Genomic DNA, 25,537 nt, shown 5'->3' on the forward strand with positions numbered 1-25,537 from the left:
GAAAATGTCTCTGCTTCTGCTGCAAACAATTTGGCTGGTTCTCATCATCACCCATTTACTGATTGCACGCTCCTGCATGATTGCCTTTTGAACAGGAAGGATGCCATTACCTTTTAGCCTGGGGGTGAGGATAAAATGGGTGCTGCTCAAGAAGCCCCCCGAATTAGAGGAGGTGAAGTCACCGGGACAGACCGCTGTGGCAGAACAGACAGACAGGTGGGCTGGGGGAGAGCTGGGGCTGTTTTTCAGTGACCTCCAGGCTGGGCCTGGGTGACAACATGGAGAAGTGGCGTTGAAGTAGGAGCTGGAGCTGCAGCGAGGTTAAATGATGTCTGACATCTTTGTTATTAAGAGGAAAACTGTAGGGAAAAAAAAAAAGGGGATTTTCCACATTGTGATTAGAAATGGATTTACAGGCTATTACATGCAGTGGAAGGATGGCTTCAGCTAAAGGCAAAAGCAATACTTTCCTGGGTTGCTTTTTTTGTGTTCTTAACTATGTGTTGTCAAAAATAACCTGCCAACATTTCCCCGCTATTTCAAGTTTAACTGGTTATTCTACTGAATTTAAATTGATTACTTAAGGGGGAAAAAAAAACACAAACCAAACAGGCAGGAGAGGGAATTACATGCCTAGAAAGCAGAAACAGCTATTTTATTGCATATTGCTCTTTTAATTCTATAGCAGAATTCTGTGGAGCTGTAGCAGTCTGGAGTAGATGACCTTTTCAGATGTTGATATCTGTCTCCCGCTATGTTAGTTATGGCCTCATTTGCTAGTAGGTTAGGGCAAAGTTCTCCATCAAGTTCATAACACGGCTTCCACGTGTGGAAGTTCTGAGTGGCGTGGCTTTGCTTTTGGTACAGAATAGCAAAGGGTAGGGACATCGCTGGTACATCTAAAGAGCATTCCATAACGTTTAAGGCATTTGGTGGTACTGGCAAAATGAGGATGTACGCATTCCTCATGGATGAGCCTGCTGTTGCATTTAAACATTGGAAATGGGTATCTTCTGCTGTTTTCCATATCTTCTGTGCTCCCAGTGTCACCGAGTGCTGAGTTAAAAGATCTTTGGTCAACCAACCAGAAGGTTCTCAATTAAATTTACTGGTAGGCTAGGAAAGCCTCACAAAAGTTTGGGAACAGACAAGTTCTTCTGTAACATCATGAACCAGTCCTAGCACAGTGCGAGTTAGAGGCACTAAATTACTAGAAATCGCAGTTCTTAATCTGTATAGCTGAAATTCCTATGTAGATGCAACCAAAACATCGTTCAAGATTCATTAAAGGTAGGTAGCTGCAGAAAAGTTCTGCAAGTGCTGCATGTGGTGGAATACTGGATCTGTGTGTACTTGGTTTGCTGCATTACAGCTGAACTAATTATTTGCAACTAATTTCATCAGCTGTAATGGGGAAAGTACTTCTCTTTCTTTTTCTGCCTTCTGTCTTCTTGAAGTGACAGCATCTGTCTCCATTTCAGCATTACACTTGTGTTATTTAGCAGGACACCTTTTACTTGAAAGCGGCTTGTGTTCTGACCATAAGAGGTTATCTGAAATGAGAATTCTCCTTTTTCGTTACGAGGGAGAGCACTCTCCCTGGTGAGAATATGAATGCTTTGGAAAAAGCGGAGCTTTCTTTGGGACATGTCCAAAGCTCCAGTGACTTCTCACAGTTGTCTTAGCACTCCCAAGCAGGAAGCAGTTCTGTTAAGTTGTGTTCCCTTTTCTTTCATAAGCTTAACTGCTATGTTCCTAAGAATAAAGTTTAAATAGAATCACAGTTTACTATTTAGTAAGGAGGAATCTAATGTTGCTGGTCACAAGGCATGTTGTGCTTCTAAAAGGTCCTTTGATACTGTGGTGATGAGAATGGTTTAAAAATTTCAGTATAGTGTTTTCTGTTGGTGGTGATGGGGGAAGGCTGGAGCACTTGAATTTTGCTGTAAGCCCAGATGCCTGTTATTTAGCCTGGTTAGTCTGTGTTTAGAAACCTAAAAACATTCTTACAAAAGGGACAACGTGTGTGCGTGCACTAAGGTGCAGTGAGTAAAATAAGAAGAAAAAGAGCGCTTACAAATTTCAGTTTGCCATCATGAACCACCAGCTCTTTGCACTTCCACTGTAATATCATCTGATCAGCTTCACCCACTCTTTCCTACCTTCTTGGAGTTATTTTGCTAAATCATTCCAAGGCCTCTCCACTCTCTCCCTCAGACAGAGCTCCTGTCACCAGCTGCTGGGACTGATCCAGGTACATGTTGACCCAAGAATATATTTTTGTTCAGACTCATGGTAACGTATCCAGCCCTTTCACAGATAGGTTTTGTTCAGTTCTTTTAACGTAAATTGAACTGATTTCACTTGTGCGTAGCAGTTTATACGAGGTGAGCATCCCTTCTAGCAGTGTCGTATTTCCTTTAGTGTATCTTCTGGATGTGTTGCTGCTTTTGCAGTTCTTTGGGAAAAGCGGCGGTGAATACCTTTCGCCTGGGACTGGATGCTGGCTCGGTTCCCACTGATAGCCGAGTGTACTGGCATGCTTATTATTTGGCTTGGATACATTGTTGTTGATGTGCTGCAATAACAAGCAAGTCCAGTGTCATATTACTTGATTATTTTTCATTAATATTTCAATTCTGAATGTTTTGTGCAGTTTCAAGAAGTACATAACAAAATCTTGCCTTTCTCAGATCTAAAATTTTGTGTTGTTGGATATTGACCTGATGTTGGGTGCTGTTCTGGTCAATAAAGCCATGTGAAATATAATTTTCTGAACTGTCAGTATAACTGGCAGGAAGATCAAAGTTACAAGCAGCTGATCTCAGATGAGAGATTATAGGAGCAGGATAATCGGATAAAGGGTGGTTGAAGAAATTTGACACTTAAAATACTTTTTGTAAATCTGCCTGTCCCCGTGTGTCCTGGATTTCAGTAGTAGAATTTGCAAAGCTCGGGCTCATCTAGTTAGGGCATTTTGAGGAAAGATACAAGACTCGGAACTCTGTTGTAAACAGGATGTGTAATAACTGATGACATGAATGCAGGTGAAAGTTTGTATGTGGAAATGAGTGTGTGTGACTCTTGGCTGATCATAAGTGATTTGTTATTTTGTTTGTGTGTTGATCTTGTTTATATTTCATAATAGTAATCCTGAAATGCATGTTCCTCTCTTCCTATTTGGAGAAAGAAAATATGTTTAGGGGAGGTGCTGGGTACAAATGGAGCTACTTCTAGCAAAAAAACCCCCAGACACTTGAGATCAACTAATCTATTTATCGAGAGGATTTGAAATCGGCAGTAAGTTACAAGACACTTTGTGCTGTTGTGTTGGCTGGCTGAAATGTGACTCATTGATTCAACACAGTGGCTGCTGAAAACAGGAATTCTGTCTATATCTTTTTTTCTTGCTAATCAGATAGAAATATGTAATATGCCGAATTTTTATTTTTGCCTTCAAATGTAATACTACATTTACGTAACAGCCTTTTCTTTTTTGTGGGTGTTTTCCACATGAATAAACATAAAATTTTAGCAGAAAATTTCATGTACTTTGTGTTTGTGGGTGTGTGCACACGTATGTAAAACATAGTGGTAGAGGTGAACTGATGAATAGGGGATGGAGCTTTAGCTATTTAAATAGAGTATCAGGCGTGGATGGAAACTATATCCTCTGGGGAAGAATTAGTTTCCTTGCAACAATTCTAATCTTTCTGGAATCTGTCAGTTTTTGCTTTAATGCTATTTATAGTGCAGCATATATAAACATTGGCCTGTGTTTAAGTGAAAACACAAAGTTTCATTTGAAGTCTGATTTGGGTAGAGCAGGTTTGTTGCAGTAAACTTTCTTAAGGGTACCAAAACAATTTCAGATTCCTCAGAGAAGCTTGGAACGATAGCTTCCCTAGTAATCTAGCTCTCTAGAGATGTGGTTTAGACTATGAAACTACATCTGTTCTGAAGACAAGCCAGGAGAGGGTTGGGGTTTTGTTTTGATTTGTTTTGTGTTGCTTGATTTTTTTAAAGCTTGGATTTGACTTTAAACTTCTGTCATGTGTTTATAGAACGGTTTGGGTTGGAAGGGAGCTTTAAAAGTCATCTAGTCCAGCCCCCATGTCATGGGCCAGGACACCTTCCACTAGATCAGCTTGCTCGGAGCCCTGTCCTGCCTGGCCTTGAACACTTGCAGTGATGGGGTATCCGCAGCCTCTCTGGTCAAACCTGTTCCAGTGTTTCACCACCCTTGTTGTAAAAAATGTCTTCCTTATCTAGTCTGAATCCCCTCTCTTTTGATTTAAAACCATGACCCCTTGTCCTGTCACTGCAGGCCCTACTGAAAAGTCTGTCCCCATCTTCCTTAAAAGCCCTCTTTAAGTATTGAAAGGTCATTATAAGGTCTCCCCAGAGCCTTTTCCTGTCCCGGCTGGACAACCCCAACTCTCAGACTCTCCTCAGCTGTCTCAGCCTGTGCTCCAGCCCTCGGACCATTTTGTGGCCTCCTCTGGACCCACTCCAACAGGTCAATGCCTTTCCTGTGCTGCCGTAATCCCATGGTTTTGATCTTTTTTCTTCCTCGTGTTCCCCAGTAGACCTCCCATGTTTTCCCCTCGCTCCTGTTTGGGACTTTTCTTATGCAGCGTTTCCACACTGCTGGGAAGGGAGGTAGGTTATGGGGAGCCACAAGAGGACAGGGGAAGATCACTTCCCCAGCTTTTCCAGGCCTGAGGAGGTATTGGTGGTGGCTGGGGCTGGGCTGTCTGTTTTGGACCTTCATGGTGCTGTTTGTTCTCCTCTTCCACCACACCTGTGTTCTCTTAGGCTGTGCCTCGTAGCTGTGTTCCCTTCCATCCTAACAGCTAGCTCTGTCCTCTTGTATTTACAGCTGTCAAGGCTAATGCCAGCTGTTCTTCCAAGTGTAGGGCTCATCTTCAGTTTTAGGTGTGGTATTCCAAGTGCATCAGCATAAAAGCCAGGTGTCATGTTTTAGACCATGTTTCAAGTAGTTCGGTCTTTTATCAATGAAGCATGAAATTAAATATTTGCTCTTAATAGTCTTGTGATCTTTGGGAATGTGCTTCAGTTCTAATGCTGACTTTTCTTTCCTTCCTCCTCTTTGTCACGTTGTTAGAATTATTCACAAAGATTATAATTGTGCTTGTTGTGGATTTCTGTTAAAATGTATGTGCTCCCTGAGGAAAAAAATACGCTGTGGGAGTTTTGGATCTGAGTATCTCTTTAAAGCAGCAAACTTGACAGAACCTTCATGATGATTGAGAGTTAAAAATAAATTTCTTAAACAAAAAACACCTCCAATAACTAACCTGAAGAGAAACACTCACTCTTACCTAATAACTCAGCCTTTGGAAATGAGGCTTTGTATTCAACACCAGATATCTTATGAGTCATGACGGAATTATGGTGATGAGTAACTCTCTCTTCAAAGAGGATTTCTTGAGAGACAGCAGAAAGGAATGAAAAATGTATGTATATATGTTCAACGTTGTTCTGGTTTCAGCTGGGATGGACTTTATTATCTTCCTAGGAGCTGGTATGATGCTGTGTTTTGGCTTTGATGTGAGACTTTTCAGTTCCTCAGGCCTTGCTAGCAAAAAGGCTGGAGGGGCACAAGGAGTTGGGAGGGGACACATAGGGAGGGGAATCAGAGCTATAAATATTTCACCTTTATGTTGCAAATCCAGATCTACTTGAGCCACTTCAATCTTGGCTGCTTTATCTATCTGCTGATTGTTTAAATGTTCTTGAGTAGCTCCACTCTTGGGTACATGAGCATCTATATGATGCATTTTTACAACCAGGTTCTCCACCCGAGCACCCTGCCATAATGCAGCAGCCCAGATGGGTTTACCTCTGTGTTGCCAATTGCTCTTCTTCCATTGCTGTAACCCTCCCCACGGGGCATTTGCCACCAGCCGTGAGTCAGTATAGAGGTAAAGTATTGGCCACCTTTCTCGTTCAGCGGCATCTGAGGCTTCCCGGATAGCTTTCACTTCTGCAATCTGGCTGGATTCACCTTCTCCTTCAGCAGTTTCTGCAGCTTGTTTACTGATGGGTCCTGCCGTATTGCTGACCCAAACTAGCCAAAGAGATACTCCATACCATGGGATGTCGTGCATGGTGTATATATACCTGGGGGGCTGGCCGGGTGGGCAGGCCGTCGCTCTGGGACTGGCTGGGCATCGGTCGGCAGGCAGTGAGCAGTTGCACTGCGCACCACGTGTTCCTTCTTCCTTTCCCTCTGAATTTTATTCTTCCCCTTCCCCTTTTCATTATAACTGTTACTGCCATCATTGTTATTATTTTTCTTTCATTTTTATTCAATTTCAGTTATTCAGTTGTTCTTATGTCAACCCGTGAGTTTTATGTTCCTTTCCAACTCTCCTCCCCATCCCTCGGGGGGGTTGTGGGGGAGTGACTGAGCAGCTGTCTGGTACTTAATTACCAGCCGGGGTTAAACCACAACAAACATATACATAAAAATAAGGTTTCTATACATACGTGCACACACACATACGCTGTGTTACAATCCCTCATTTTGGGGCCCCTCGCTAAACATTTTGTATTACAGAAATACTTGGTGAGTTGCTTCCAGTGTCTTAGACATAAAAGAATATTCAGCATAAGCAAAGCTGCCTGTCAAGTGACTGCATCAGCTTTAAATATTGCTACTACTCCTCTAGAGGCGACAGCCTTCCCAGCTCTGGCACAGGGAAGAATTAAGCCATTCTTAGATGGCTTAATAGGAAGAATTTGTTCCAGGGTACACTTGGAGCTAAGATTGCTTTTTATCAACAGTGCTGAATGGGCATAATTTTCCATACAAGAGGTAGTGACGGATACCTCGGGTGGTAATTACAGTGCTGCAGCTGCTCCAGCACTGAACACCTGCCTATGGCTGGCTTTTCAACTGAAGGGAGCTCTGATTTTACTAACCTCCTGTAAGTAGTAGTACCGGTGCCAGCCAGAAGAAAGGCTGATGCTCACTTAGAAGGGATGGCTGGCTGGAGCTATGGTACAGACTGCTGGCTGCAGGGGCAATAATACTTAGAGGTGCAGGGAAGTCAAGTAGGGAAGCACTGTCTCATGTCATAACTGTATTTTTATTCAGCTGGTATTTGTGCTCTTCATTGTTGTGATAAAATCCGAACCTTTCATTCTTGAATTAAGAATTATTCATCTTGAATTAAGATACTCATCTTGAAAAAAAATTGTAGTTCAGTAGGAACTAGACCCACACACACCTTATGGTTTCTAAACACCACATTTTATTTGGAGGGTTTTTTTGACTTACCAATAGCTGTACCAGCAGCCAAGCTTATAGGAGTCATTCAATGTGGAAATAAATAGACGTCTTCTCTGAAAGCTGCCTGCCTTTTTGTGGTTCACAGAAGCTTTCTCAGAATGCAGCGTGACAAATAACAAACATCTGCAAAATAGGCAGCGCCGGCTGTGTTTCTGTGCATGTAGAATGTGAGGTGGCTCGGGAGCATGAGCTGGACTGGCTTGTTTTTAGAAAGGTGCAAACGCACGTGTTTAGTTCTTTCATGTAAATTCCCCAGGATTTGTACATGAGGGCTGGGTTAACAGCTTGTGAAAGCAAACTGAGAGCCCAGATTGAAAATCCCCAATAGCAGTCAGCGTAAGTGCATTAATAGGGTTCTTGCTCTAATACTTGTGTGTATTAAACCACATTTGAATTTACCATGACACCTTTTGACAAACTGTATTGTCCTGGCGTCTCTGCAGAAACTGCCTGGTAGTGACTATTTAAAGCAGTAACCTGACTGCTTGGCTTCCCATTTCTGGATTTTACACTGGTCCTCCCTGTTGTTAAAACTGAATACAGCTGCGCAGAGTGTTAAATGCCATTAGATCAAATATGCTCCTTTTTGCAAGGCAAATGACGCACAGCCTCTCTACTCTTCCTTCAGTGGATGGGCCAGCCAGAACTTGACTGGTCGATTTTTAATCTTTTTTTACCCAAGGCAGGGTAGGTAACAGTTGATCTTCTGGTGCCCTTTTTGTTCTTGTTCCAAGAGTGAATGAATGTCTGTTGCATCTCTCTCCCATTAATTTAGCACTTGTGGTTCACTGGAAGAAGTACATTCAATAAAATAAGACAAAAAAACCCCCTCTACTTTCTTCACTGTCCTCAGACATTTTTGTTCAAATATCAGTATGACTTCTTTCTGGTTATTTAGTCAATGGATATTTTTTGGTTTTACTTTGTACTTTCTGCACTCCCTTCCTATCTTAAAATAGAACTGTGCCTTCATAGTCCCCTTCCACCTCATTGGCACAGCAGGCATAAAGAGGTAGTATTTGGGCAATAACAATTTTAAATAGTTTAGTTTGGTTTTTAATTTTTGCATTGGATTGAAGTCTGTATGCACATGCAGCTTAAGTAAAAATTGTAAGGTAAAAAATAAAGGCATGATTCTCTGATTCACCTTTTTTAATAAAGGCTAAAATTTAGAATACATTTAAACAACGTAAGAGCTCATACACATAAAAAGTACATAATACTCCTGCTTAATAAATTGTGTTATCACTAAAACAAACTAACCTTTTTTTGGAAAAGTAAATGAAGTATAAAATGAGAAGCACCATTGTAACTGTATCTTTACATAAGCAATTTTAAACTGGTCTAATTTATTTTACTTTGAAAGCCAGTTTTATGGTGTTGAAAATCACTAGCTCAGGAGAATATGAAATTAGGTCTTAATATCTGAGGAAAGTTAATTTTAAAAAGACAAGTCCTCTTTGAGGGAAATGCTAATGCAGCTGTTCCTCATAGTAGAACAGGAGCAAAAGTTTGCCTTTTTGCTTTGCCTTTTGTGCATTGTAAGGTCGTCATTAAGCACAAGTAAATATATATTCTCAGCATTATAGGTAACTTTTATAGAAAACCTCTGCAGAGGTTTCTGTTTGGGATTGGGATTGCAGCCTCTAGTTGCCAATATTTGGATTATCATTTTAAATTAAAACAATGTTGTTTTGGTTATTTGTTATGGTACTGAAAAGTTAGTTCTCTGAAAAGTGGGTGTAACTGGAAAAAAAAAAAAAGGATGATGTTGCAGCAGATGGGCCAAAGTTTGCTGGGCTGTGGAGCTGACTCCGGTTACACCTCGCTGCCAGTTTGCAGCTGTTGTTGGGAGTTGCTTGTGATTTTGTACATGACAGGCAAGTCGTATCCCGTAAACAGCATTAAAAGTTTTCTTGGGCTCTTTTTATGCCAGTTAGTGGTGGGAGTGTTTGAACTCTTACCCAGTAGGGTAGCTGTTCTGGTTTGTGGCATTTCTATGTGTTATATTTTTAATACAATTATGTGTTGCTGGGTGTGCATATACGTGTGTGTTTCCTAGAGTATGGTTCACTTTTTACGGGGCCTAATGCAATTAAAGCTTTTTAGTTAACAACTTTGTGAGTTTTCTAATTTTTACAGAATTGCTGCACAGGTGTATTTTACTTGAGGATCAATTGAGTATAGTTGTTGCTTCATGGGGGGGAAAAATTCTTCTAAAATGCACATTGAGTTTTCCATATATGTTTCAGACACCTAAATAATACATAGAAAGGCATTTCATGAAGTTTTGTGGGGTGGAATGGTTGATGCAGTTTACAGCTGTTCATCTAGGTTATTTTCATCTCCAAATCGAGTGTCTGAAATGATGCATCTTTGGTGTATGCCTGGGAAGAGGTGCATTTACAGCTGTGTGCTCATGCCTGAGCAGTTGTTCTCTCTGAGTAAGAGCTCAGTGGAACGTTCTCCATCTCTGGGTGCATAGAGAGCTCTTACTACTTGAACTCTGAAGCAGCCATCCAACAGTAGGCAGTGACCTGCTTTGAGCTGTCAGCAAGCATGGGGGGGCAGGTTGAACACGAGGCTGTTGACTTCGCTTCTTGTGTGTCTTGGGTGCTGAAGCTGTTGGGTGAGCTGTGTGGGGTGGCCACAGCAGTTTCGCAATAGAGAAGGTGCAAAGAAGTTGCTTAGAGGTTCTGCTATGGTACAGAATCTGCCACGGTTCCCTCAAAGAGCTTTCTGTGTAAACTGGACCAGCACTAGCCATTTTGTTAGTAGGAACTGCTTTCTTTCAAGCATCTTCATGAGTTTACAGCAAAAAGAAATGGCGTAGATAAGTAAAAGTAAAGGATCTTACATAATAGGAATTAGCGTTTATTGCATGGGAAGACTTTATAGGATGTTCAGCAGATGATGATACTAAATTAGGCTCTTTTTCCTTGGAAGTCAGTTGCACAATTTGAATTCTGAGAACAGGTTTGCCTTTGATTCTCATGTAATTTTTTCGTATGTGTTGTCAGCCCCTTCATTCTAAATGAGTATAGCGTTTGTGGAAGTTCATGAATTATTTCTTTGTTTGAACAAGTTTGTGTCCTTCTGTTTTGGTCTTGAGAATGTGTATCTTAATGTCTTAGTGGTTTGTTTGTTTTCTGAAATAACTTTATTCCACAATGTTAAGATCTCCAAGTGTTTGTTTGGATTATTGTTTGTATCTTTTAGGAAAAAACATAATTTCTTCTCTCTTACAGAATATGAATAAATTTTTGACTAAATTCTTTTTGTTCAACAGAATCTGTCTATGACCTTCTCCCAAAGGAGCTGCAGTTACCACCTTCCAGAGAAACATCTGTAGCATCCATGAGCCAAACAAGTGGTGGCGAGGCAGGTTCGCCGCCTCCAGCTGTAGTTGCTGCTGGTAAGCATTCTCGTTTATTCAGTTGCTTTGTTAAGGTTTGTAGCGTTCTGGCCAACATGAACAGTGCTGGCAAAGTTTTGATTGTAAAAATAGAGCTTGTGTAGAAGTAACAGAGTTCATTCTAGGAGAATTTAGGTAATATAAATTAAACTAAGCTGAGTGATCTAAATTATCAGATATTCTATGTTAACGGTTGCTGTATGTCACATATATATCTTCATAAGAAATTATCTGTTTTGCTCTGCTGTTATTATGCAGCACAGACCTGTTAACTCCTAGAATGCACTCTTGTCTTCAGAGATAATAAATACCTATTTGGAACTAAGGCAGAATGCTGACTGACTGTAAAACAGCGCATTCTAGATAGGATAAAAAAATGGAATGGGAGATTACATTTTGGGCTGTGAAGCTTTTACCAAACTAAGGAGGAGGAAAGGTCATGTTTTCCTTTGAGGCCTGAGGAAGCTTAGTATTTAAACTCCATTCACATGTAGCTCTCTCTTGTAATGTATTACAGAATTCTCAAATACGTGAGAATATAATATACATCAGGATAGCACTTGTATAAACTGAAAAGTTTAAGTTAGTTATTTTTCTAATTGACAGCATAAAAAATGAGGCATGACCTTTTTATCTTTGTCTTTATTTTACTCCCAGTCATGTTTTAGACTTTAGTCTAAAGACTCTGTCATTAATTTTCATTAAACATAAAAATGTGAGGATTTAAGGACAAAGTTCTGGTTTGTGAGGTTAGCTGTAGTGCTGGTTTGCATCTGGAATCCTTATCAGTAACTTGTATATATTAGTAAACAGCTGTGCAATGAGGAAAAAACAATCATTGCGCTCATGATAGATGCATCTTTCTTCATTGGATAAGGGGTTTTTTTTGTATAATTTGATCCCCATATTTCTTACAAGGTCATGTTCCACTTTCCTAATTGGTCTTAAATTTTGGCTTGAGAAAAATGTATATATTTAAGGTGAAGATTCAGATAGCTGCATTACCCTTTTTTCTCTCTGTGAATTCATATGCATTAAATGTTTGTGTGAGAATGTTTCCCAGATTTGCATGGTACAGGAATCCTGATCAGAAACTAAAGTGATTGTAGACTTGTCAGAGAAACTTTACAGCACTGCTCACCATTCATGTTTTGCCAGACCTCTTCTAAGAGAACCTGTGGATTTAACTGTGCACAGTGGAACTTCGGTCATTGAAAGAAATTGATGGTTTTATTTATTATATTGAAAGGCTTTGATATTTTTATATCACTTATTCAAAAATAATTTGGGCATATATTTCTAAAATCAAGATACGTAATGATCGGTTTGGTTTGAAGACATAGCAACAATGAAATCTTGTAGAAACATATACCTCAAAAACAAGTGGGGAAAAAAAAAATCCCACAAACCCTGTTACACTGTAAATCCACAGATAGACATGAACTGCTAATTAATTCTGTATCTAACAGAAAAGACTTTAAAACTTGAATGGAACTAAATGTCTGTTACCTCCAGGTATTTAGTGTCTGCTAACAGCCAGTCCAGTTCCTTTTAAAAAAACCTAAGAACGTGTTAGTTGTGTTCGGGTTAAACTGCAGCACAATTGTCTTGAATGAAAAACTTAAAAAAAAAATAGCTTTGAGATCTTTTGTTGACACTGAAAGGAGACCTACTCATTCAATTAAGAACACTTACCAATGTTGGAGATTGTGTAGTTTCACAAAGACTTTAAGCTGAATATGCTGCCGGAAGAGGAGTTTTTCCTGTGTGTGCTGCAGAGCTGTTGGATCAAGGACCTGCTCCGTGTTAGAGTTGCCCTGGATGGGTTCGCTGCAGGTCTACAGAAATGCTTTTGGTGGCACAAGGAAGGGGATAGAAGGAGCAGTAAAAAAGGTGGAGCTAGCTTCTCTCAATGGCTTTCAGTTTCTGCTGGTTTAAATTGTTAACTGAATTGGGGCTTTGGAGGGCTTCCATCAGAGTTGTGACGAGACAGTTAAGTTTCTGGGTGCCGTTAAAATCAGGATCAGAAGTATTAAGCACAAGCAACTTTAGTTCTCCAAGTTGTTAAAAACTGTCTGGTTGGTTGTTTTTTTTTTTTTAAAAAAAACCCAAATGGAGCAAAGACTACTTTTGTTTTCATTGTCTATGTCACTGTCCATTACAGCGAGGACAAGAACAATTCAATCTTGGTCTTCTGTAAACACATGATTGTGATGACCAGGATCATTCAGCGGTGAGCTGTGCTGTGTGCACGTGTAAGGAGAGGTGAGCACTGAGCAGCGTGCCTGGTGCTGTGGTGGGAGAGTGGGTGCCCAGCTTCCATAGGGGTCAGGGAAGGCTCAGCCTCAGCATTTTGGCCAACAAGTATCAGATAGGTAGTTGTAATGTAACAGGTTAGTGGGCTTTTTGTGTGTGTTTTGATGTTTTTCCCCACTCTTCCACCACATCCTTGAAAGAAAATACATGTATCTTAGATAAATATTTACCTGCAAAACAGGTCTGTAAGCTGTGTTCCAAAACTATAGAGGCAGAGCAGAAAGCTGAAGAGAACAGTCCTTGCTCCTCCCTCTGGTGTTGGGAGGTTATATATATGTAAAGTATATATTAAAATATAATACATAATAAAACCCAAGGGTGGTCAGATGATTGGGTATCTCTGGTAAGTCTGAGGCCAGACCTTTTTTTTTCCTCTTTAAAGCTGGGGTCAAACTCTTAGGAACAGAGGAAGGAACATCAGTGTCTACAAAAGTTGTAGGTGAGGTTAGGAGGACAGGGGAATTTACTCTTTGCAGTAGATCTCAGTGGATTGTTTTATAGTCATAGTTGCCCCCCCCCCCCCCCAAATTCCTGCTGTGTAGTGACTGGTTAGGATTCCTCCCCTAAGCCATCTTGAGCTCAGCATTCTGAACTGATGCTGGTACCTGCAGCACACAGCGACCTTGGAGGAGGAGGGGTCTCCGGTGTTCTACGTTTTCTTCCAGAATCCCTGGAGCACTTTTGCTTTTCATAGAGGTTAGCTCTATGTTTCCTCTGCACCCAAATCTCTCCACTTTCACAATAGAATAGCACACAAGTGTTTCAGCTGCATTCTTGCTGTAGCTACACCATGTTTCTAGAGAAACATAGAGAAATGTATTCCATTTTACTATTTTTCTTTAATTGTTTTAGGGTTGCTTCAGTGTCTTCGAAAAGTTACTATCGTGTTTTTGAGCCCTGTTCACCCTGCCTCGTGTAGTAATGAGAAGTCTGGCTGGGCTGGGCTCTGATTTCTTAGGAAAATCAGCCTGGGCTTTCTGCCTGTCTATATGCTTATACAGAAAAACATAAATATACAGAAAAACATAAATACATATTTCACATACATATTTTTAAAGACCAAGATTGACTATTCATTTGCATGTATCAAGTCCTTAATAGGCATATTTTTGAGGAGCTGACACTATGCAGACAATAGGGTGAGGAGGAAAGGTGAATTTGGCCACCTAGTAGTGCTCCTGTATCTGTCAGCTCTTACTTGCTCTAAACCCTCACTTCTTTGGGAGATGATAGGGGAACGACAGTTCAGTCTCCATAGCATTGTAGGTAACTTCATTTACTCTTGCTTCTAAAAGGAAAGGCTAATTTGAAATGCTGCTAGCAACACTGTATGTAGAAGTCAATGGCAGGTATGATTACTCTCGATAATGAGAGGATTGCGTTACAGGGAACGATCCAAAGTGGTGAGGGCTTTTTACTGCTCCTGTAATAGTTAACACAGTTAGTTCTCTGCTTCCAAAAACACAGAGTAAGATAGTATCTGGCCGAAATTCAGAAACTTGTGGCTTTTCTGTCAGTCACTTTGCTGTGGGGTTTTGTTCCATATAAATCACATTATAGGTGAGAAATATATATTGCTGCAGTTAACTTCTCTGGTTTTTTTGGAGGAGCAGGATGGGCTGTTTTTAGCAGTGATGACCTTGCAGGGGCAGACTTCTAGTTCTTCCATTTGGAAATTTGTTTTGTGATTTACAGAACAGTTTTAAGAGTATTAAAATGGAATGTTACTGATTGGATTTTCATTAATTTGTTAATAAATGTGTATCTCCTATTCATTAATCCAGACAAAAGAGGTATTACCCACTCTCTGAATATCAAACAGGCAAGTATAATTTAATAGAACTCCAGGATTTTGAGCTGCAATGTTCACAACCTGAGCTGCTCTCTCAAGCTTCTAATTCTGTTATTCTTCTGGAAGGTAGAAGGGAGGGAAAGGATCTACTTTTGCTGCTAGAAACTGTTCTCTGTGCTTGCTGTTTGAATTGCAAGTGTCTTTGTTCAGGGGACAGGAAAAGGAGGATTTTGCCTGGTGCAGTACCATAAACACATTAAATATGAATCATCTTCCAGACTCTTGAAATGCATGAGGGTGTCATGCTGAGAAATGTCATTGTAAGCTGTGCCTGGAGATTTCTTACATGAAATAAATGTGCCTGAAGCTTTAATAATGCCTTCTACACAATATTTTTAAGCTCCAGTTGCAAGGAGGGATGCTTGATTCCTTTCACTTGCTTCTTAAAGGTTGAACAGTTTTTTCGTGTTGATCAAGACTCACTGAACAAGTGCTTCAAATGCTAATTTAAGTCCTTCCTTCACACTGCTAATTTAAGTCCTTCCTCAAAGGTGTCCTTCTAGTTGGCAGGTCAACACCTTATTCTTGTCTTTTGAGGATGATGCAGGAGTATGTTCAACTACACACTTGAAACAACTGTTGCATTTTCATCTTTTATCTCCAGTTACAGGAATGCTCAAACCTTCTGAACCCCAGTGAAGAAAACTTACAGAAACTTGCCCCTCTGCTTATCATCCATTCATTCTTTCTGTAGCAGCTCTTGGAATGAGCTTCTTCAGCTTGTTGATGATCTCTTACTTAAGCTACTCTGTTTTCCAGAGAGGTATACATTTCCATACTTTTTTTAATTGCTCCCCAGGACAGTATTTCCTGCATCATTTCCATTCAGACATTTTCCAGTGCTTACTTCAAATTGGATTGTCCACAGAGTGGTGTTCTTGCTGTAACAAAAGGGTAACAGTTTTTATGTGACTGAAATATATATTTACTGATCTCTTTTTGCATTCTTCATACTTGATTACAATTAATCTGGGAGGTATTGAATTTTTCTGGCTCCCAAACACCTATAATTGTATCCTGGGCAAATACTTAGTAAAGGATAAAGCTTTACCTTTTCGTGGTCATGTCAATTTTGTGCTCCTTTTTAAGTAAAGGGACAAACTACTAGTCCCAGACAGGCATAATTGGCTTTTTTGGTCAGTTGTTGTTGAAACACTTGCCATAAGCATTTTTAGTTAGTTTAATTATGAAAATAAGGCTTTGCTTCACAATTGCTACTGTAGAGAAATGGATAAAAATACTTGCATCATCTATGGGGTAGAGATCGGGTATGAAGATCTGTGGGTCATCTTTCCCACTACCAAGATAAGGCTTTTTCATCATTCTCAAGCTAAAGGTTCTAACAAAACCTTGGAATGGAGATATGTGTATGTGTAGGGGTGTTTTTCCAATTTTTTATTTTTTTTTTTTTTTTTTTTTAGTAGCTAGAGTCAGGCTTCTTAATTTCTACTTTTAATGAAAATATTTTGTCAGTTTATCATCCTTCCTGGTGTCATTAGTCAGTTTTTCCTGTTGATACAGAAATAATAACCAGAGATTTCAAAGGGGATATCAGTGGTGCTACTAATTCTATTATCCTGACCTTATAATTACACATTGTAAACAAATTATCAGAAAAAAAGATTCTTCTTTGTAGTTGGTCTCTAATGCCTGTAAAAACTTCCATTTCTTTGTAGGCTTTTCCCTTCCTTTTCCCACCGCCCTCCCAGCTGGAAATGCCTTCCTGTAATTTCCTAGGAGGATGTCTTCCAGGGATTTCTCTCTGCAGTGTGCTTGCTTCAGTCATGTGTCAAATACTTCTTTCTTACAGAATCAATTTAAACCAGATCCTAATACTCTTTAAAAATGCATCTTCCTGATACTGTGTATGAGTACAGTGCCGTACCCACTCTGGCTCGTTAGTGCTAACACATATGTGAACAAGTTTCACTCCTGCTCCTGGCAAGTGTGTGCCCAGGAGAGCTGTGGTGGAGCTGGATCGCATTAGTCTGGGAGAGTCCGGGCTGTGATGAGCTATGGCTCAGGGCAGTGGAAAGGTTCCTTCATCGTGCTGAGCTGTCGGCTGATGAGAGCCATTGTTAGGAAATGGGAAAGAAAAGGATTTCTCTTACTGTTTCCTTTTAATGGAAACTTTTTAGATGTGTTCTGTGTAAATTCAGTTGAGACATCGTAGTTGTGTGGGATTGTGCATGCACTGAGCATGTAGCTGCTTTTCTGCTTTGAGCAGAGCTTCCTTATAATAACCTATAAAAGATTATATTGATGTACTCTGGACCATCGCTTTTCTTCTAAAGTTCATTTTCAGTCTTCCTGAATCTCATACAGTCAGTAAACCCAATTTTCCAGAACTGCTCCATCAAACACAAGCTGTGTTACCATTCTGAGAGATTTTTTTAATGGCAAATTCTTGCATTAAGTGGCTCCTATTCTTACATCGAAAAGGCTTAAGAATTACTTTGCAATGAGAGAATTGCTTGTTCCTTAATGAATAATGAAAAACCAAGCCAGTGAAGGGCACACAGAGAACAGTTCTACTGTGCTATTCTTTGGGCACCTCCTTGCAGTAGCAGCATTTAAGACTTTGTGAAGGCCAGGTGGACTTCTGAATTTCCTAGGGGAAAAAACCAACCATGTATCTAAAGAACAAGAGTCTGTTTCTTAAATTGAAGTGTTCTTTTGTCAGATCCATAAACCCTGACATTGACATACACTCACTCTTTCAGAGTCACGGGCTGAGGAGGTGACAGTAGAGCTTGAGGAGAGCAGCTGAGGGTCCTAGAGTTCTGACTTGCTTGGATGCAGCGAGTTATCACCCCGAGTTGGGAAGGATCTAAGATACATGGAATTGGTGTGCGTGAGCCACTAACAAAAGTTCTAAACCTGAGTGTGGATTTAATAACAGATGTCATTTATAACAAACAAAACCTGATTGATTGATGTATTTACCCGAAGTATAATACACTGCTTGGTTCAGCATGTGAATGTAAGGGGAATTTACACTGGGGCTTAATGTAAATTAAATTAACCTACCTATCTTGAATCTGAGTGTTTTTAATAACTGGTGAATTGGATTGCTTTATTATATTTGCTGGGATGCTAGTTTTTTTCTCTATTAATACACTTAACTTGCATTCTAGCTTCGCCATTCAGAGACAGGCATCGAGTGGTGGGTTGTGTGACAGTGTCTGTCAATAGTGAAGACAAATAGTGCCAGAGACACTTAACCCATCCAATCTCACCCAGGGTATAGGTCGGTCTTGTTTTCAGACTTCTTCATAAGTCTCTTTTTTCTTTCTTTCCTTTTTCCTTTTTTTTTTTGTTTTCTTTTTTTTTTTTAATTATTTATTTCTAAATAGTGGATTGATACTGGTTTGAAACTAAACTTTTTGGAAAAGTTTTTGACATTACATCAGTAATAAAAGAAGAAGAAAAGTAGAAACCCAAGTTTGGCATGTGAGGTATTGAAAGCAGGTTTGCAGCCACTTTGTAAGTTCATGGTGGAAATTTTGCACGTAGTATCCTTCTGGTTTTGTTCTGAAATTGTGCTTCTGTGTCCAGTGGTTCAAATAAACCAACTAATACACAAAAGTCTTATCAAGAGTATGACATGTTAGATAAATTAACAAATATAATAAATGGGTATAATTCATATATTAAGCTTGTACACCACCTAAACCTCACCCTGTGTGGTGAGTCTTCATTTTTGACACTTGTTTTCTGAACATAGTGTAGGGGATCACATGGGATACAGGCTAGGTTCTGAGAAACAGGCGAGTTCTTTAATAGGTCTTTGCTAGTCCTGGCTGTTCATGCACAGGTGGCTGAAAAACTGGTGAAAACAAAAATATCTCCTGTTTACTTGTGTTGACAATGTTAAGCTTTCCAGTCTGGGAAATGACTTGGTTTGCACTCCAGCTGCAATAAAATAAATAAATAAAAAGTCATCAGGAGGCTATTTGTTTCTTTTTGAGGACTTGGTAATCCTTGTTGTAGTTAAGGATCTCTTTGGAAAGAATGAACAAGGATTTCAGGATTGGCTCCACCTAAGTATCTAAAGACAAGACTCCTTCAATGCCAAGTAGTGATTTTATTTTTTTCTTCTTTCTCCTGCATTTCAGACCTTTTTTAGAGGCTGAATGCCTTGTTTGACTTCACAAGATAATAGGATATAGAAATATATATCATTGCCTTAGTTGCTAACTCAGGAGGTAATACAGTTTCTTTGTACAATGCTCTATGTTACTGAAAAGAAAAAGACTGCGCTGATTTGCTCATGGGGATGCTCTTTGCTGTGTGTTCCTTCAGTCTCTGATGATATATCAGCCTGTGATTTTTCTAGCAGCGTGCATTTGTGTCACGTGTGTTGCATCCCTTCTCCCACTGCCTGCTTTTTGGCTGCTTTTTATTTTCAGAAAGAACCTGAATTATGCAGTCTGTTGGTTGTGAATGTAAATCTGTTCACTGCCTGAAAGAGGTAAATGTTTTGGGAGCAGTAGGCCACCTTTTTAGACTTTCTGGGAAGCCAGTGTACAAATGACTGGTATCATGAACAACTGGAATTTCCTTGAAATTTAGTCTTCCCAGGAGTGGTGCAGAGTAATTAGTTATCTTTATTTGCATTTGGAACTCCGGCACTAATCACCTAGTTTTGTTCTTGGTTATTTTCTGTCTTTCATTTACACATTGCAGAATTGCTTATTATTGATGTGTAAATTGTGATGTGCAAAACAGAACCGGGACTTCCTTATGCCTAATTGTTTGATACCATTCTGCCTGCCTTGGAGAAAAAAAGCTTGTAGGACAGGTGACAAATTCTGAATTACTTATTTCAACTACCTTAATGTTACAGTGATGGCAATGAATAGATTCAGGAGGTTTAGTTTCAACAGTGATCAAAGTTGCTCTAGTGTGAAAGTAGTTTTCTTTTCTCTCTCTCTATTTTTTTTTTTTTTTATTAAGAAAAAGGAAAAAAACCCTAACAAACCACCTTGTGATGCTGGTGCACGTTTCATTTACAATACTGTGGCTGCATACTTGCCATAACATGCACTTGGCTTCTATTCAGTGTTGTTGCTCCAAAAACAATTTTTGAGGCTGTGTTAAAAAATATTCAGTCTTCTATTTCAAAATGTACATACTCATTTAAACTATATGTTTGTTATTGCAAGCACTGTTGAATTGCAAATGAAAAAGCCACCTGTAACAATTCCCATTAATATGTGTCTAAAGAAAGTAACCTTAAATAAAAGAAATGCTTAAACTGGGAAAAGGTGTGTGTATGTTTCCACTTTAACCTGACAGACCAGCGACCAGCTACACTCCTCACACTGGATGTCCACTGGTTGTATTTTGTTTATTATTTGCATGTGGGGGAAAACATCATTCCTCAAAATCAGGAACTGCAAAGTCCTTTCACCTTTTGAAGCAATACCAGTCAAGTTTGAATTACTGAAAACTTTAAAGTAAACTCCCCCCCCCCCCCCCCCCCCCCCCCCCAAATAACGCAGCACATTCAACCAAGAGATCTCCTTTGGGTACCAGATATGCATGTGTTGTCACTGGCTTTAGAATAAATAAATAAAAAAAATGAGAGCCATGTAAAACATGCAGTGGTTTATTCATTACAGTATATGTGAACTCTTATTGGGTCTACCCCATTTATTTACTTATTAGTTCAAAGGAAGACAAGTTGGCTAAAGGCCTGTGGACTCTGAGAGAACATAAATTCTACTATGTTTCTTTGCATAACTTAGTAATTGCTTTAGTAACATGTTAACTTATCCCCCCAAATAGATTTTAAATGTGTATGTTTGATTGTTCTAATATAACCAGTTTATTTAATTCGCTGTAATATGCCATACGTTCTTACCTCTTTTTAATTCTAATAATAGAGAAGACACTGGCCTGTACATGCTTTAAAACAGTTGCACGTTTATAGATGGTAATGGCATTCATTTGAGGATATATAAAGCTAAAGAGAGGGGCTTTTTTGCCATTACTGTGTAGCTTGATACTGTTTTGATAATCTTATTGTTACACAGGGGTGTCTCTGGTAAATGGAGGAGAGTATAACCATTTTATAATGGACAGTATTTCTTTCCCTTTTAAATGTATAAAGATAACAACTATACACATATTCATACACATACATGCATTTTAACTTTTAGGGGGGAAATTAAGGAGAAATTGTTTAGGATAGCAATAATGATAGCAACTTATATATTACAAAATGCTGTACCCTAAAATAATGATACCATTACCAGCTCTTTTATGCTTATACTGAAAAGCATTTTGTTTAGTGATTTACTTCTAATTTTATTTTTTCTAGGAAAGTGAGGGAAAAGTACAGTTGTTGCATTTCTGGACAGAATATGCGTGGAACCATTTGATAAGCAGGGTATGATCAGTGCTTGGCATACCCGTTCTAGTGCAGAGCTGTGTACGGATTGTCACTTCAAGTTTTGCTTCTAGGTCTTTTAAAAGACCTTTCTAAAACATTCACGGTATTTGCTGCAAAAAGAGAAATCTTTGATACTAATCTATTGGAGGAAGGGTCTTCCAATTCTAGAGCTCTGCTGCTTGGTTCAATGTACATAATTATTTATTTGTCAAAGTCTTTGTCATGCACAGGCAAACATGAGATGTGCATACACTGCGTTGTACTGTGCATGATACTGAGTTTAATCTGTTAAAAGAAGAATTAATTTTAAATGGGGGAAATATTGCTGTTCAGTAATCCAGGTCTGCAGCATTACTGCTGTGTGCTCTATGTGTTCCATTTGCAAACACTTGCATGCAGCATATATGCTGTAGGCATGCTGCATATGTCTGTTTCTTTCTGTTAGAGTGTATAAATGATGAATGGAATCTAATTCTATTTTAACAAAACAAATATCCCAAAGAGCAACAATCTTTCTCAACTCAAAGTGGCTGCAAATCAGCTCCTAAATATTGTCACTGAAATTAATATTTAGATTTAATAGTTCTTGCCAATCCTATAATAGAAATGTTTTTGGAAAAAGCATTGCATTAATGCATGATATAGAAAGGATAAATTTGCCTTTAAATTGGAATGCAGTTCAAAGTGACTGAATTCTCCAATTTCAGCCACTATATTTGCCAAAGAACAAACTGAAAAATGGAACTGGTATCATTCATCTGCTCCTGCTTCATTGGGAGGTTCGGGGAAGGGACTTCCTATGAAGACAATAGCAGAATAGTTTATTGATAAACTGTAATGACCACTAAATTTTACAATCTGAAGTGTAGATTTGCTTTCAAACTAATTTAGCACAGGAAAGCTGTAAGAAACAGTAACAGTTTAAAAATGCTTTTATCATCAGTCATTGATAGCCCCAGTAATCACAAATAGGCTGATTTATAGGAAGGTTTGCTAAGTTTTGCTGTTAGTTATATATGTGTATATATGGGTAGATTCATCTATATATCTATATCATGGCTGAACATACTTTATTCTGTTACTTTTAAATAGCTTAAATTGGATAAAATAGTTGAACTATCTCTAAACCTTTGAGATGAGACATTAATACAATATTTTGGATTTTAATTCCTAAACAAGAACAATGAAAACATCATGTTCCTCTTAATAGGTTTTACGTCTATGACACTAGTAACTAGCTGAACAAACACTTTGTATAATTATGTATATGTATTATATACAAATTTTTGCCAAAATTAGATTACTTCTGTGGTTCTGGTTTATTGTGTAAGATGTGGTCAACAGTGCAGAAACACAGAAAACAGTCTCGCCCCTAGGAAGCTTAAATCTGAATATAAAATTGTTAGTTATTTCTCAGTGAGCTACAGCTGATTTGAATAAATACATAAAGACCTATGATTGTCTGTACTGCTTTCTCCGAAATGTTTTAGTCTGTGTTTTCAGTTGATTTGTCCGTTAAAATACTTGAGTGGAAATGATTATGTTGTTCTCCAGAAATCTTCAGGGTTTTACTTTAATAATCTAGCTGTCCTTTCACATTTCTAAAACAATCTAAAAGATTGATCTGTGCGACCTCTGGAGAAGTTATAATCACATTGTTTAAAATATCCTGCTTAATACAAATTTTTCAGAGGTCTGTCCCAAGCTGTGTCTCTGTGCATAAGGGACTTGGCTAATGAAGTCTGAGAGAAATCAGTCTTGGTGACTGAAAGAGTCAAATTACAGAAATTTCATGTCCTCTCGTACCAGCATGTCACCAATACCGATATTTCATCCCTGTTTTGAACCTTCAAAATAAACAGCTGTGTCATAGTGACTGATACCAGTTCCATTTTGCCTACCAACTCAGTTGATTTTATATTTTATTTCTCATTTATGATGGAATAATCAGCAGCTCTTTTTCTCATTTATTTTCTCATATTTTTATTCCAGGATTTGCCTCTGAAGCAGGGAGTGTCTGCATTAAAAATGACCTGTAGTTCTCTGCTTCATAGGTTAGAAACTTATTTTAATATTTTGTGGCTAAGCACAGTCCCGTCTTTTTCAAAAATAAAATTTTCCAACAATAAATGGTTTAATTGGCATTGAATGTGGATTATAAGCATTTTGCATTGGGGCTTCCATTATTTTAGATGAAATGGCTTCTACACAAATAATTAGTCCAGCTGAGGCAATGAAAGCTCTGTTTACTTGCAGCCATTTTTACGAATTAACATTAAGTTTTAAAAAAGTCGATTACTGTGGATCATACTAAGTCTTATTTGGACATTTCCAAAGTACTGTATTGGTTAGGCTGTATTGCTTTAAGCATTTACATTCTAAAACTTAACCAAATTCCAAATATTTGTTGGGGGAAAGAAATCGGTTCATAAATCTCTTTATTTCAATGGGACTGCTATAGCCAGCACACACAGAACCATGTATCTTGTATTTACTTCTGAATTATACACCGCAGATGCTTCTTCAGCTCCTTCCTCTTCCTCCATGGGCGGTGCTTGCAGCTCCTTTACCACCTCTTCCAGTCCTACCATATACTCTACCTCAGTCACCGACAGCAAGGCTATGCAAGTGGAGAGCTGCTCCTCAGCCGTGGGGGTAAGTACCAGAGGGGTAAGTGAAAAGCAGTTAACCAGTAACACAGTCCAGCAGCAGCAGTCGACGCCGAAGAGACACACAGTCCTGTACATCTCGCCACCACCTGAGGACTTGCTGGACAACAGTCGGATGTCCTGCCAGGATGAGGGGTGTGGATTGGAGTCAGAACAGAGCTGCAGTATGTGGATGGAGGATTCACCCTCCAACTTCAGTAACATGAGTACCAGTTCCTACAATGATAACACTGAGGTGCCACGTAAATCACGCAAACGAAATCCAAAGCAGAGGCCAGGGATCAAACGTCGAGATTGTGAAGAGTCCAACATGGATATATTTGATGCCGACAGTGCCAAAGCGCCTCACTATGTCCTTTCTCAGCTCAGCACGGACAGCAAAGGCAACTCAAAAGCAGGAAATGGGTTGGTATCTGCTTTTTTTTTTTTTTTAAAAAAAAAAGTCCTATCACCATATGTAAAACCAAACTAATAAAACTCCCCCCGTGCCCTGTCAAGTGTTCTGCTCAGGTTCTCACATAAATCCCTTCCCTTCTCTGCTGTTCCCTTTTGTGTCCATAAGTTCTCATTAGACTTGTTAATCTTTATTTAGAAGATAAAGCTAAACTTCATGCAACAATTGGACGCAGCGCTGATGAGCTCATCTATGTTCTTGTTTAAGTGAAATTCCTAAAAGATTGTGCAATTCCATTTATAAAATGGCAATGCAAACGTATTCAAAAAGAAAGGCAGAAGCGGAATGGATGCACCCTATATCTTAATGTTTTTTTGCAGGATTTTATGTGAGGATTTCAGTCTGTACACTTCAGCTGCTTCTGTTTGTCTCTCTATTTACCAAATAGAGAGATGGAAGTAGAAGTTAATGGCTCGTTAGGATTTCTCATCATTTAAATTAACACATGCTTTACTTTTTATAAAATGTGAACCAAATTTTGTTTTTTCTTGTGAATTCACTTCTGTATTTGATTTTTTCAGAAATAAATCTCTGATCCTGTTTCTCTCTGTGCTTCTGGGTTGTGTGCATGCGTGTGTCTGTACGTGGGCACGCCTGGGTGGTGGTCTCTCATCTCTCCCACTTCACACTCTTCACTAAATGCATTTCAGTAGTTGCTTAAAGAGGAGAAAATCCATCAGTTTACAATAGTGTGTTGATACATTTTTTGATTTTATTTTTTAACTTGTGGCTTCTTTAGTACTTTTAAGATGGTAAAGAGGATAGATTTGGCTTTTTTTGGGGGGGGGGGAGTATATTTTGTTTGGTTTTACTTTTATGTATGTGCTTGCAGTACGTTCTAATGTTCATCCCAGTAATGGTGAATATTAAAATTTGACTGATGGGAAAGATTATGAACTTCTCATATTCCAAAGGGAAAGAGCCTGGAGTCTGTATTCCCAGGGTCATTGCAGTTCCATACTTAAAATTTCATTGTAAGTGATTCTGAGAAACTCTCCAGAGTGTGCTGCTGCTGCCTGCCAGCCTGTGCACCGCGTCGGGAGGAGCAGAGCTGGCTGGTACCAGGCACGTTGGCTCTGCCACCCACTCCTGTCCCCTCGGACCGCTGGG

The 25,537-nt window shown here is 39.2% G+C and overlaps 1 protein-coding gene across 6 annotated transcripts in view; it reads left to right on the forward strand.

Moving 5' to 3' along the window:
• Positions 1-25,537, forward strand: part of NFAT5 (nuclear factor of activated T cells 5) — a 75,751-nt gene that overhangs the window by 16,818 nt on the left and 33,396 nt on the right. For 4 of the 6 annotated variants that reach the window (XM_055726396.1, XM_055726397.1, XM_055726394.1 and 1 more), the window contains exons 2-3: positions 10,611-10,736; positions 23,820-24,378. In XM_055726396.1, coding sequence (XP_055582371.1) covers positions 10,611-10,736; positions 23,820-24,378 — 685 coding nt within the window. Of the gene's footprint in view, positions 1-10,609; positions 10,737-18,041; positions 18,155-23,296; positions 23,359-23,819; positions 24,379-25,537 lie in introns of those variants that run through there. The other 2 variants (XM_055726398.1, XM_014278403.3) reach the window with 2 other exon arrangements.

This window comes from Falco cherrug, chromosome 14 (genome assembly GCF_023634085.1).
Source record: "Falco cherrug isolate bFalChe1 chromosome 14, bFalChe1.pri, whole genome shotgun sequence".
Lineage (NCBI taxonomy): Eukaryota > Metazoa > Chordata > Aves > Falconiformes > Falconidae > Falco > Falco cherrug.